Source organism: Parasteatoda tepidariorum, chromosome 5 (genome assembly GCF_043381705.1).
Source record: "Parasteatoda tepidariorum isolate YZ-2023 chromosome 5, CAS_Ptep_4.0, whole genome shotgun sequence".
NCBI classification, from domain to species: Eukaryota; Metazoa; Arthropoda; class Arachnida; order Araneae; family Theridiidae; genus Parasteatoda; species Parasteatoda tepidariorum.
In genome coordinates this window covers 52,474,405-52,489,038 of record NC_092208.1, presented here as the reverse complement: position 1 = coordinate 52,489,038, position 14,634 = coordinate 52,474,405, and the positions used below count along the sequence as shown (strand labels likewise).

The 14,634-nt window shown below is 28.9% G+C and overlaps 1 protein-coding gene across 2 annotated transcripts in view; it reads left to right on the top strand.

Moving 5' to 3' along the window:
* The window catches only part of LOC107449134 (syntaxin-1A), a 109,370-nt gene that overhangs the window by 68,344 nt on the left and 26,392 nt on the right, over positions 1-14,634 (top strand). For both annotated transcript variants that reach the window (XM_043055272.2, XM_016064576.3), the window contains exons 3-4: positions 10,125-10,224; positions 12,298-12,372. In XM_043055272.2, the coding sequence (XP_042911206.1) occupies positions 10,125-10,224; positions 12,298-12,372 (175 nt within the window). The remainder of the gene's footprint in view (positions 1-10,124; positions 10,225-12,297; positions 12,373-14,634) is intronic.

Here is a 14,634-nt window from a genome sequence, read left to right as displayed (position 1 = left end):
AAAATTAAAAATTAAAAAAATTATAATTTAAAATAAAAAAATTCAAAATAAAAAATAATATTTTTAAAAACCACGTTTTTGTAGTGGAGAATAATAATTAAAAAAAAATTGAAAAACGAAAAACGTGGGGCGCATGAAATACATAACAGTACATATACACATACATATGCACATTTTCCTACTCATACAAATGCTCAGCCACGTATACATCCACATACCTATGCATATACACAAACATATTCCACATTCAGATACAATTACAGATACATACACATATTCTCAAGAGCACACATACACACATTAATATAACATTACTGTTATGTATTTCATGCGCCCCACGTTTTTCGTTTTTAAATTTTTTTTTTCAATTATTATTCTCCACTACAAAAACAAGGTTTTTAAAAATATTATTTTTTATTTTGAATTTTTTTTAAAATTATTATTATTGAAATTTAAATTTTGTTTCAAAAGTAATTGCGAATTTAAGTGCTCTTTCTGTGAATTTTTTCGCATTGTATATTTTTTTCTTTTCTTGCCTTACGTTACGCGTTATCCAATTTCACGAACGAGAACATGAATTTTGGTTTAATTATTTCACCCATCAGCAGGAAGAGAAACGCAGACTTTTAACTGCTTAGAGAAAAAAAAAAGTAATTAAACGAATGAATTAGAAATACTTGATTAATAATTTTTTTACTACAGTAAAATTAAGGATATTGATGAGGCTGAACAGATAAAAGTGTGTTGAAAATGCGGATTGGCTAAGTTTCAAAGAGAGAATTTAATTTAAATCAACAGTTGCTTTCATTCGCTAACTTTTCAATAAAAAAAAAAAATGTGATCGCCTTTTACCCATTGGCATAATAGCTGTTGTCTAATTTTTTTTGGAAAAGCAACTTTATTGTGTTTTCATCTTGGACATCTTTAACTGTTAATCCTGAACTGCTCGGTACACAATTTCGCACACATATTTGAATGCAGTTCAGACACATTCTGTGTAAGTTCTTTTGATGACTGAATAGACATTGAACAGCCAATCGAGAACAGTATTAACATTTTCGGATTGGTACAATGGTGTTTGAAGGAGATTGTAAGCTGCATCATACACCCGTTTCGGGTTCACAAGTTCATACATGAAATATGATTTGAAAGCTAGGCTTTTTTTTGCAATTTTACATGAATAGTGAATGAATCATTTATATTGCGTGGAAGACAGTCAATGGTCTTGTGCAAGTCATTGGGTACGTTGACAATGGATTCTTTTATCCCTAATTGGTGATCAACACCCAGTTCTCGTATTTGCATGAAAAGGGTTCGGAGAGCCACCATTCGCTTTTCAGTAGTGTTCAATTCTCTCAACCACTTGGGTACTTTTGTGAGGGACGGGTTTCATGCTTGTGTTTGCGAACGGAGTCCTTTCGTTTTTGTGTGTAACGGTTGAGGTATTCCAGTCTACGTTCTTTGGCTTTTTCAGCCTCGGTAAGTTTAGGCCTTGGCATCTTTTTTTCCTTGCTTCAACTTTAACTTTTGGGTTCGTGTCAATCAGTTTAGACCTTCTTTATTTGTGATATTCACCTGAATTAGTATTGAAAACGATCCAGGTTGAACTGTTGGTTAGAATTTCTGATTCTTAATTAAAACAATAGAAACAAAAATATCGTTCAAAGGATGAAATTCTCTTTTATTCACAACTCAAGAAGTATTTATGGGATCTCTCTGGTCCCATATCTCAAAAATAAACTCATCAACTTAATGCATAAGAAAATTATAAGTGAAAAAAAAAGGAATTCTAAAGCAGCTGCGGTCGCCATAGCAACGCATGCGCACTGTTTACTATTACTCTTGATTATTGTAGTTGAAAAGCGTGATAACGCCATCAAATCTAAACCAAGACCCATTTTGCCAATGGCTAATAAAACATTCCAGGCTTCAGTTTGATTTACTTCGATTTTAAATTTTTTCAAATACCTCTTAAATATGATATATTACGAAAAGCCATTTTTCATTAATTGAGCTGGTATAAATTAATAACTGAAATTTTATGTCCTGAATTTATTAATACTGTTAGAAAGATTCATTTAAAAAAAAATGTGGAATCGAATATCTTAATATTTCTTTACAAAGTTGGTTATATTTTACTAACTCTTCAACTATTATGAATTAATTTCTTCAAATAAATTAGCGTAGCAATAAAGAGCAATCAAACGTTATCATATTTCTTCACAAAGTTTGTTATATTTTACTAACTCTTCAACGATTATGAATTAATATCATTAAATAAATTAACCTTGCAATAAAGAGTAATCAAGCAGCTTTATGTTTCTCCGCAAAGTTTCTTATAGTTTACTAAGTCTTCAACGATTATGAACTGGTATCGTCATATAAATTTACTTTATAATGATGTATAAGCAAATACATTTGAAGATGTAATTACATGTTTTGGATAAGTGTTAGAATAAAACTTTAATATTTTCTGCAAAATCTTTAAATAGGACCGAGATTAATGAAAAAAGTTCCTTAGGAAACTAATTCTAAATGTTTCTTCGCATTTCAAAGCTTGCTATTTCAAATTTACTAAAATGTCTTTTAACATATTATGACAGTTTTAAAATATCCACACTTTTTTTTTTAATCGTTACGGTCCCACCGGTACGTAGTCTCGCAGACAACACTACTGGGACATATGTATCCCGCCTTAAAAAACTCATTGGGACACACATGCCGCCCCCAATAGCCCAAATAATTAATTTTTTTATTTTATTTGGGCAGAAAATTGATATTTTTTACCTTATTTGATCTATTTTAATTCTTAATTTGTCTTTTTATTGGAACAGAAAAAACTTGAAAGGGTTAAAAAAAAGCAGTAGTGTAGCAAAATTAATACTTTATTTGGGTATATTTTTGTACAGAATAATTGCAATTAAAAAAAGAGAGAGAGAGAGAAAAACTACTTATTTGTACAAGAAAAAAAAATCTAAAAATCATTAAATACAATTAAAACTAAACTTAACAATAATATATCTTTTTATTTATCAAATAATGAGATTGAATTACAAAACTTTAAAAAGTAGCTTTTAACCAATATATTTTAAGTGCGTCGTAATTAGATTTGTTCTCGGTGCAAGGATAAGAGGTTTTTCTGCGTAGGAGAGAGTTCATTTTATAGTTGGAGACGACAGGGTAATTCTGTTAAAAATGACTCGATAACTTACTTTAACATTCATATTAGTTGCTTTAAAGTTGTCAAAGGTAATTGCTTATGGACATGATTAAGTATCGACGCTCTGCAATCGAGGTTCCAGTAATGAGATATTAAAACTATTCAGATGCTCACGATTCGTTTTCCAATGAAAAAAAAAGGGGAATTCAAATATTTTATGTCGATTGGATTAATGAGCCCTATTTAAATAACTTATATTAAACATTTCTTCCGGAATTAATTACGTCACGAAATATCGAGGTAAAAATTTAACCATTTTCCTTAGGACTAACTAACAAAATTAGTTTAACTAACAAATTGATTTAACCAACAAAAAGTTTTTAATATACTACAAATCTTAACCCTTTCACGCAGAATTTTTATTAAACATATTTTTCATACTTTTTTCCTAATTTTGTATTAATTGTTGTCAAAATAAGTGAAAAATATTATGTTTAGCATTTTAATCTATGACTATGAAATACTGAATGAAGCACCGATATCTTTTTCTGCGTTTAAGTTAAAATATTTCAAACACTTTCAAACAATAATTTTTCAAATTTGCCCTTATTTGCAGCTATTTAGATCTAAGAAAGACAATCATTCACCATTTAAAGTTCATTAATTGGAAAAAAATGTTGTTTTTTTTCAACTACATCTTTTGGATTTTATATTTTGCATAAGTATAATTCCGATAATTATAATTATATAAGTATAATAAGATAGCTATAATTCCGATAATTTAACAGATTTTTTTAGTACAGATTTTTTAGTTTTTATGTTTAAAAAATGTCTGTATATATTTCTGCTTGTTATATTGGTAGACATATCTACTACTATCTACTACTGTCCGCTGAAATGCTACTGCGCAGTTGAAATTTGACGTACTGATGACAATTTTCAATTGTAACTTTACTGATAATTTTTTTCCAAAATTTCTATTTGTTCGAAAGTTAATGTGATTTTAAGTGTCGTTTTGCATTTTTTTTCTTGAAATAATTATTATTTAACCATTGTAGTAGAAAAACTTATCTCTCTCGCGATTTTCATTTCCATTTTTCAAGCTCGCGCTTGACTTGATGTCGTAAGTAACGAAAAGAAAAAAAAATGAATAAAAATAGAGTATGAGAGATGTTAGATTTAGCCATATATAAATCTTAACATTTATATCGATATTTTTAAAACTGAGAAGAGTGAAGGGAGATGAGCGAAAACTGTTTCCAATGCGAACTGTTATATAAGGTTATCGTTATATATTGTTAACAAGTAAAATTAATTCTAATTTATTATTGCCTATTGTATCGCATACTTTGCATTCCTAAGCTCAACTTTTTTTCCAAGTACATTTGATCATTTTTCAAATATAGCTATCATTTTATTTCATTACGATCAACATATTAACACGTTGAATGCCATGGGGGTCACCGGTGACCGGCGAATAATTCGAGTAAATTTTTAATTTTTTTTAATATTATCGTGACTAAAATGGTTTGAAGAAATGAATGCAATATAGAACATGCAAAAATAGTTTTATTTATATACACAGAGATGCCAACTTGCTCCGGACAGCGAATAAATAATTTTCAAGTGGTAGTTTATTAATTGTGATTCTTGGTTTAAGAAATTTAATTTAGTAGATTTTTGTCCACCACTATTTCTAAACAATTCGTAGGCTTATATAATTCACCACTTTTTTCAGATTTGTCACTTGTATAGCTACCCCAATGTTGCTAAATTCAAAATGTTTTACCTCAAAGTATATAATTTCATGATATATGGGATAGGGGCAGCTGCGCGGCGCAGGTGCCCAGTTTTTCTAAATAAAGCAAGCAAGCAGATATGTCACGCTAAACCTTTTAAAAACTAGCAAAATTTCTCTAATATTAGCAAATTTAGTTTGTAGTTATTTACCGTGTGGCCAGACGAGCAAGCCATGTAAAATTAGCGTAGCCATCGTGCTAATAAAATGTGCTTACATAAAATTATAGTTACATATTTTCTAAACAAAATTAAAAAAAAAATATCTACTTTTTAGAAAGAGAAAAAAACTTTTAAGAAGATCAAGAAGAAAAACAGTTTTTATCCATTAATGCTAATTCTGTGAAAAATAAAATAAAATTTGCGCAATAACAGGATCTGTTTTTTTGACGGCACGGTCTATGTTCATTGCGTAATAACTTTCGGGGAGGTAAGGGAATTAATTTCCCATGTTAATTATTTGGCAATATTTAGTCATCCTCAAAATGCAAAATTTTTGTAAAAAATTGACACAAATCGTTCTTTTCCTTTATCTTCAATGATGAATGAGAAGAATCCACGGTGTTTGGTAAGCGAAGCGAACAGGGACAGAGCCTCCTTGAATTTTAAAATATTCATAATGAAAAGACAAAAATTAAAGTAATCTATAAAATTTATTGTCTCTTTTTATGCTCTGTCTAATTATTTCTAAGAAACTATTTTTATGAAAATTAATTATCAAAATTATGCTTAAAAAATTTAACTTTTGCATGTGTCCATAACAAACTTTAAAAATATGAACATTTTTAACCCAATAAGAAATGAGATGTGCAGTTTAAAATCATAGCTGATTTTAAAATACTTTAGATTAAGATATAAGAAAGCGATGGAATTTACTTAAATTGATCAATAAATTTAAAAATAAATAAATGGGGAAACGATTTCATTAATTGAAATGGAAATGCTAATTTTGAAATGAAAAATAATTTTTAAGTTTGTTAATGCACTATCAATAAAAGGCATTTGAAATTCATTGTACTTTAATGAAAATCATCATCAATGACTTTATTTTATTAGCACAGTTAATAACTTAGTTAATTAAGCTGTAACAGTTAAATTTCTGAGATGCCTGTTTCTATTTTGCGGCACTCGCATTAATATCCTACATTTGCAAAATCTTCCGATAAGGATTTACAAATTTTCAAACAGAGTTAATTATATGAAGTCATGATGTGATTAATTCAAAATGTAATTCATCCTGGAAATCTTACAGCTATTCGATCGGCACGCTGCTAATTACAACCCCTTGTTAGAGGCAAAACATTGCCATCAACCACGAATATTTAAATGATTTCTAGATTTTCCTCAACACTCAAATAACATATGAAGAAAAATTACGACTAATTTTACGATTAATGACTCTTGGTGACTCTTTCAAAAATTCTTAATTTATGAACATAAATATCAGCTTACTTTATCCATAATAATATAATATGTTTGCCTAGCTAAAATAGGCGAATTTTTGGGCTAACATTGAAAGAAGTACAACTAAATTATAACTTTTAGAGGTCAACACTAGTAAGCAACCACAAAAATGATAGTTGTTTTCCAATTTAATATTGCTCCTAAAAGGGACAAAAAAATTCTCGTACTGTTATCGTTATTCTAGTTATCACAAAATGTAATTTTATTCGAAAAAAGAAAAAACAAGCGTGAGTGGCACTAAGCTGTCTCCTTTTGCGGTATATTGTATACATATAAAGAAAAATGTTTCCGTATTTGAATACATGTAATTACAAGTTGAGTTTTCTCTATAGGATACATGTCCCGCAGTGGACTGATAGTAAAGACATGGTTCCCAGTTGGACACCGAAGTCAAACAGTGGCGACCACTTTGATCAGTCTGCGAAGGGACCGAGTGTACGCGTTATCGGTCCTCGTGAAACTGTTCTACCGTAAAGTGCTCGACTTCAAGCTTAGGTCGCCGTGCTACCAAAGCTGGGGAGCCACCTCTCTGTAGAGGATCAAAATTGCGATGATACGTCTTCGGATCATCCTCAGGGATGTTTTCCAGACCGTCGCCAATAGCTCATTGTGCGGCTCTAGTACGACGTAAATAATGTACCTATCTCCAGTATAAATGTAACTACTTCAATAGAAACTGTTTAGGCCTGGATAGCCTGACTGGTAGGGCACCGGGCTCATGTCCAAGAGCTAGTGGGCTCGATCCCCGCCGGCCGAAGACTCCCCGTGCAGTAAATGGTGACTAATGCACGTTAAATCTGTCGAGTTGCAAAGTCCTCCATGTTCCCATTACAAATCAAAACCTCTGTGGGTACTGATCCAGGAGTTTCCTTGTCTTCTGGATTGGGTTCAAAATTACAAGGCTACAGAGTTGAACATTAGTAGTCGTAAACCCAAAATTGAGTCGGCTGTTCAAGGACAGATAAAATAGAATAGAAACTGTTTACAATTCAACACAACGAAAGAATATTCTTGTCGTAGGGACAAAAGTTGAATTTTTGAAAAGTAAAGAAATCTGAATTCCGAAAAGTACAGCTGAGAAAAAGGCTTTCATATTTGCAACCAGAAACTTCAACATAAACAAAATAAATTTAAAATTGTCAGGCCAAAAAAAAAAGTTTTTCTTCTTCTTTAAAGCTGATTATATAAGTTCATTTTACAAAACTGGATCAAAAACAAATTCCTTTCTCACAGATTTGATACGTTAGATCAGATAAATAGTTTTGTAGGTATGGGAAAGTAAATATTACCAGATACAGAACTTTTTAAGAATAACTTGTGCGAAAATAAACAACTGGAAGTCTTTTACTTTGTTAACTATGTTGACAAAGTTTAAAATAGCTATAGAATCATTTGAATTCTCAGCACCTGTCAAAGTAGAAATCGGACTGCACAAAAATAAGAAAATTAAATAGATTTTAAAGGAAGAATAAAAACGAAAGTATGCAAAGATCGAGAATCGCTCAATTTTCATTCCCTGCATATTTATTTATGGAATACCCTGAGACTGCTGAATCGCGCAGTCTACTTTTTAGAGACTGCGCGATAAAAATTTCTATTTAATTATTTTTTATTTTCTCGTTATTACCTATTATAACGTTATTGATTAAGAATCATACTCGTTATTGATTAAGAATCATACTAGGTAGCTAGATTTTGCTAAAATAGCGCTTTTAAAAAAATCAATTTTCAACCATTTTTTTAAAAAAATATTTTATTCTTATGGACACCAAATAAAAATAAATAATTAAAAACAACTGTTAAGCTAAACACATATGTTAAATAATGTTCCAGAAAAAACTGTTATTACAGTAAAAATGACTATAGATTAAAAAACGGAAACAGTGATTAAACGAAATTAATAATCTATTACGACCTTGAGGTAATATTTTTAAAAAGCCACATTTTAAAATTTTTCATGACAGCTGTTTGGGGAGATATACCAAGATTTCCATGCCGGGGAATAAGATGGTTCTGTGTATTGTGCTGTTATATGTGGTTCCTATTTGGAAATAATTTAAATTTGTTAAGTTCCTATTTGGAAACAATAGAAAGGAGATATAAAAACTTAAAAATATCATTTTGAGGAAGGGCGTGGCTTATCACTATATTTCCTTAAGTCCGTCATACGGATGTTTATTAATGGATTAAAATAAAAATAAAAAGGGAGAATATTTCTTCAGAATAATTTATACACTGTGTCCGTTTCGTATGGTACAATTTTACGAGCGCTAGTTAAAAAACTAAGTATAAAATAAGAATCTAACCAACATTCTATTAAATTGCAATAAAGTTAAATATGCATGCATCGAAACAACGACTCAGTATTCTACGCTGATTCTGGCTCTAAAAAAAGGCAACCAAATAGAAAAATAAGGTCTGTTTCTACGTCAAAATCAATGAAATGAAAATGTAACACACGACACGCATGGGAATCTGGGAAATACCAAGAAAAATAACTCTCAAGTCTAAAAAGAATGGGCATGAGATGTCAAGGGCTTTCAGATTCTTACATCCAAAGGGAACCAGGCTAAGATTTAAATGAAAATCGTGATTAGGATATCTTATTCTCCCGAGAATAAAAATTGCATTAAAAGCTAAACAAGAAGTAAACAATACGGAGAACTGGAAAGCATTTAAAATTCTACTCACAAATCTGGATAGTGTTTTTCCCTTCTTAGAAAATGACTTGGAAAACTGTTAATTAATGAATTCTACGCCGATTAGTATGGTCAAAGAGGATATACTTTTAAATGAATCCACGCTTGCTAAATTAAATCTGATTCTATAAGGATTTCAACTTAATTAACACACGGTACAACTAATAAGCGGAATATTTTGCTTCAGATTCAGTTTCTTTTAGGAGCAATTTTATCAAATCGGAGAAGGTTGGATTGTGGCTCCTCCACGAAACAAACAATATTAGGTGCAGCATTAGGTAACGGAACTGAGCGGTGTTATAAACTAAGTTTCACGCATTAATAGAGTCGAATTCTTGAAAACCTAAAACTTTGACTAAAAAGATGTGACAGCAATACCAACTTTTTGTCGACTTGAAATTTTGAAAAAGAGAGATTTGGAGAGATCTCCAGATATTAAGATTAACGAGTTTAGTCGATTCTTATAACGACGAGAATTTATCTCGTGTTCCGATTTTTTGTATTTCATTTTTACACCTTTTTTTTTAAATTTCTTAATTTAAAATTGAAAAAAGTTCCTTATCGATGGTTGCAGTTGTATTGTTGTTATAAAGCAATGGTTCCCAAAAGGTGCTCCGCAAAAGGATAATTTTGTTTTATATTTTTCTTTAAACACCATAATTTAAAAATGAAAGTTACTCGTGGTATTTTCCAAATTTTTTAACTGAAACTATTTCGTTTCGACTATTTGTGATGAAAATTACTTGTAATTCTCAAAGAGATAATTTAATAAACAAAAATAATTTTATGATTAGAGAAAATATTGTTGCTCTTGTATTTTTTATCAACTAATTAATACCTTTTTGTTTCCCAGGCTGAAATTGATTAAACGAAATAATGAAGATAAATTGATTATTTTTGAAAATGAAAAATTATTTTTAATGATTGAATGTTTTATGTTATTAGAACAGCCTATTTATCATTATGTTTTATTGATTGTGTTTAATGTAAGATTTTTGTTATAGGTTGAAGAAATCAGGGAGAATATCGAAAAAATACAAGGAAATGTGGAAGAAGTTAAAAAGATACACAGTGCAATTCTTTCAGCCCCACAAACAGATGACAGTAATTATTTTTTATGATTTGCTTACAATCTTGGAAGATAAGAAATTATCTAATATTTTTATGAAGCTAAACAGATTATCAATTGTTTATTTATATTTTGGTTTAGGAAAATCAAAATTTCTTTTTGTGGTAATTAATGTTATTTATTTATTTTATTTTGTGGGTGAATTGAAATTACTTTTTTGCATATATTATTTTTATTTCCCTAACTTTTAAAGATGATGTAATTTTTTATAAAAATAAATTAAGTTTCATAATTTCATACTTGTTAAATATTTTTTATGCAGTAAAATATAATTTCTTTCTTTTCATTTTTTTTCCCTTTTCTTTTTTAACCTTTTTTAATTAAATTTTGTGTATTATTTTAATTAAATTTATGTTATGTTATTATTTTAATTAAATTTTATGTTAAGAAATCTAGCAAAATAACTTTATTATCTTTGAGTTTTATTCATAGTTTAATTAAATTTAAAAAAAAATATCTGTTTAAATAATTGCCACTATATTTTTTCAGTTCTCATGCTATTGTATTTTAGGTAATACCACTTATTTAGTTAAAAATTCATTATCTAATTAAGGAATTTATTTTTACACAATGTTATATCACAAACTAACTAAAATAAAATTTTAGTTAAGTTATGTTTAAGCAGAGAAATTATCATTTTTTCTTTAACGGTTTTCGTCTAATTTTTTCTTCTTAAAAGTTGTCAGGAGAATTTCAAACTTAAACTTGTTATTTTGTATAGAAATGTTAACACAATTGTGGTATGCTTTTTAACTTCTCATTGTAACTGATTAAAAAAAAATTGACGCCATGCCAATTTTTCAAAAAATTAAAAAAAGTTACTGAAAATGCTTTACGTAATTGTCCCACAATAAGCTTACCTAATACATACAAGAAAATCTGAAATATTTTATAAAAATTTAATGAAAAGTTTTTCAAAGCTGTATTTCTTTATTTAAATTTTTCATGTTTTTATGGGAGGACTTTTATTGTATTTTAACTACTGCTATCTTATTAAGGTATTTCTTAATACACAGGGTGTTTCATAATAAACGCTTTTAATTATTTAATTTGAATTTTTGTCAAAAATGAGGCCAAAATTGCTTACAAATAACACAAGTTAATCCTCAAAACTAGTTTAAACCTTTGAGGTCGTATTAAGTTTATACATGGGTGTCATGCTGGTCGGAATTAATTTACTTAAACACAATTTATAAAATATTATTTCGAATTCTACGTATGTCCGAAGCTTGTCGACTTAACATAATGTAAGATCAGTATGGTTCTTTGCTGTGGTGGCACGGAGGAGACATACGACTGGAACAGTAAAAAAGCGTTGGTTGCTGAGAGTTGACATATGACCGCAAAGGGTTTAAATATTACTATTTTACAAACAATGGAATAAGTTTCGTGTAAAAGAAGCTGCTTTTGGGCAATGTTATAAATTTTTAAGAATCATACGTTAATCATTATAAATAAGAACATTAATGATTTTCTATTTTTCAAATTCGGAAACATTTTTCCCTTGCACTTCGTTGTCGAAATTGCCAGAGGTAATATTCTATGGTTAAAAATGTAATTGTTAAAGATGTAACAGCAATGATGAAAAAAAAATTTTTTTTTGTGTGTCTCCCTAATGATCTTCAAGTGATTTAACAATCGAATTATAATATTTATTCTAATATATACTATTACGAATCCAATATATAGAATTTCCTGTTCCATGAAAACTTATTTTTTAAAGCTTTCTGTATGAAAAACTGATGGTAAGATGGCTATCTTAGCCAATCATAACAAAACGAAGTATGAATAATCCTCACACAGATAATCAGGAGTGTACTATATTTTTAATCATGCCTTATTATTATATTAATATTACTTTATTACAATACTTATTTAGTATTAATCGGGAATTGAGTAGTAGGAATCTAGTAAATAAGAAAAAGTGTTGATATTGCGTTATTGTTTAGAAAGGCAAAATAAATCTAATTTTGTTGATATTTTTACTCATAAAATAGATAAGGAGAATATTTGATTGTTCTTGAATTAATGTAATATATTACTTTCAGAGGTTAAACAAGAATTGGAAGATCTTATGGCTGATATTAAGAAAACCGCCAATAGAGTACGAGCAAAATTAAAAGGTATATTCGCTTTCTAAGAGTAGCTTTTTAAGTTGTGTAACATTCTAATTTAATTTATGTCCAAATGCAAAACTTACTAACTGCTTCTTAACTCCGGACTTCTTGACACCGGATAGAATTATTTAGTTTTCCCTGCTGTGTACTATTTTTCTCATAAAATAACTAGGAAGGATTCCCACCCCCCCTCACTCTTTTTAAACTTTTTGGAAGGAAGAAAGCTGAGAATAATGCTCAGAGAATCAGATTAAATGTGGGAAATAAATTCTCAAATTTATTGCTTTCAAATTCTGAACTTTAAAAATTTTAAATGAAATAATTAGGAAAACTGGGACTAATAATCATCTGCAGTTAATCATTAGTTAAACTTATTGCTAACAATTTTTATTTCGACACAGTTTTTAATTTATAAAATGATGCACATTTTGCATTGTGATATACCCTACACAAGATACAATTGCTCTTATAATGTACTTATTTTTTGATTCACTAAGAAGGGAATAGGCGTGATTACGTTTAGTTTGGTTATTGTGTTGCTTGTTCTATACAACACTTTATTTAATGATTAAGAGAGTGAAAATTATTTTTTAATGTTTCATAACAAGAAAAAGAATTTGTATACATTAAAGATTCTAAAGATTGGTACAAAGATATATTTAACTAATATTTTTTCAAAAATTAAGTTAAAAAATTTGAAAAATTTCTTTTCTGCAGAGATGTTCTAAAGATTTTTTTCTCTCCATAATTATATTCAAAAGATGTTTTTTCGCGCATACGAGGGGAAAGAAATGTTCGTGATTTTTCTATTCTTATTTGGGAATAATGAAAAATAAAGAATAAGGAAGTAAAAAAATTTTGGTTTTTCTTTTCTACGGATATTTTTTCCCCTCCAGAGTTATTATGTAAAAACGTATATTATATCACAAAACTTTTACTTCATTTTTCAAAAGATTTCTTTCACACACATCGGAAGGAAAAGAAATGCTCCGGATTTTTCGATTAGCTAGAATTTCAAGCACAAAATGTAAGGGGAGAAAACAAAAAAACCAAAATTGCAAGAAGTTCGCTTTCTAGAAATCCTGTTCTTTCATTCCTATATATATTTTTTAAGTACACCATATATTTATTACATTTTAATAAAATTTGACTGTTAGTAGGGATTTTGTTACAAATTCAGATTTGTAGCAAAATGATGTCCTATTTTTTTTTTTTTTTTTTTTTTTTTAAATTTAATTGAAATGAAATCTATCCAATATTATTTGTAAAAAATTATGCACATGATAAATTTAAATCACGCATTTGAGTTTTCACTTTTTCGCTCACTACTCGCGCTAATTCCATCGTAAATATATGCAGGTTTTAATCAATTTTATTCGGCAATTATTGCCACGAATTTTGCTTTGTTTTTCGAAATCCCGATGTCTTTTATTGCTCAGTTATTATTTATATTCTCGTGAATTTTTGAAATATACCGATATTATTACGGCACGCAAAATTCGAATCGCGGATTCAAGAAATCATTCTTTGACACGTTCGTTTTGCTCCGATATTCTCGTTAATCCATGCGGTATTTCAATCGTTCTTTCGACAGTTATTGCCAAGGATTTTCAAATTTTCTATCAAAACAAATCTCGATATTTTTTATACAATTAATAATATGCAAAACTCAGATTAATGATTAAATTTTAAAGTGACGATTTCATCGTTTTTACGATTTTTTATTTGCTACACGTGAAATTTAAATTGCGCATTTGAATAATCACTTTTTGACGTGCTCACTTTATGACGATACTATCGCAAATCCATGTAGTGCTTCGATTGTATTTTTGGCAGTTATTAATATTGATTCTGACGTGGTTTTTAAATGCCCTGATATATTTCTGAAAATCTGGGTAATTCGAATCTAGCTTATGAATATTTAATTTTTTAAGCAATGATTCTATCGCTTTTTTTTTTGGAGGAGGGGTGCTTATTTCCGCATGAAATAAAATCTTATATTTTTACACGATATTATTTATTATAACAGCCGAATCTCGAAATGAAACACGCATTTAGTAACGCCCTTTTTGAAGAGCATGGATTCGCATGATTTCGTCATCGATCTTTTTTTCGGTAGATTCACGATTTTATAATTTTTTTTCTTTGATGTGATGATGATTTACGAAATACGAAAAAGGAAATAATTAGTGTGTTTTCCTCTTACGAAATGTAAGATAATTGCGATGATATTAGAGTTAAAAAATGCATTTAATATATATATATATA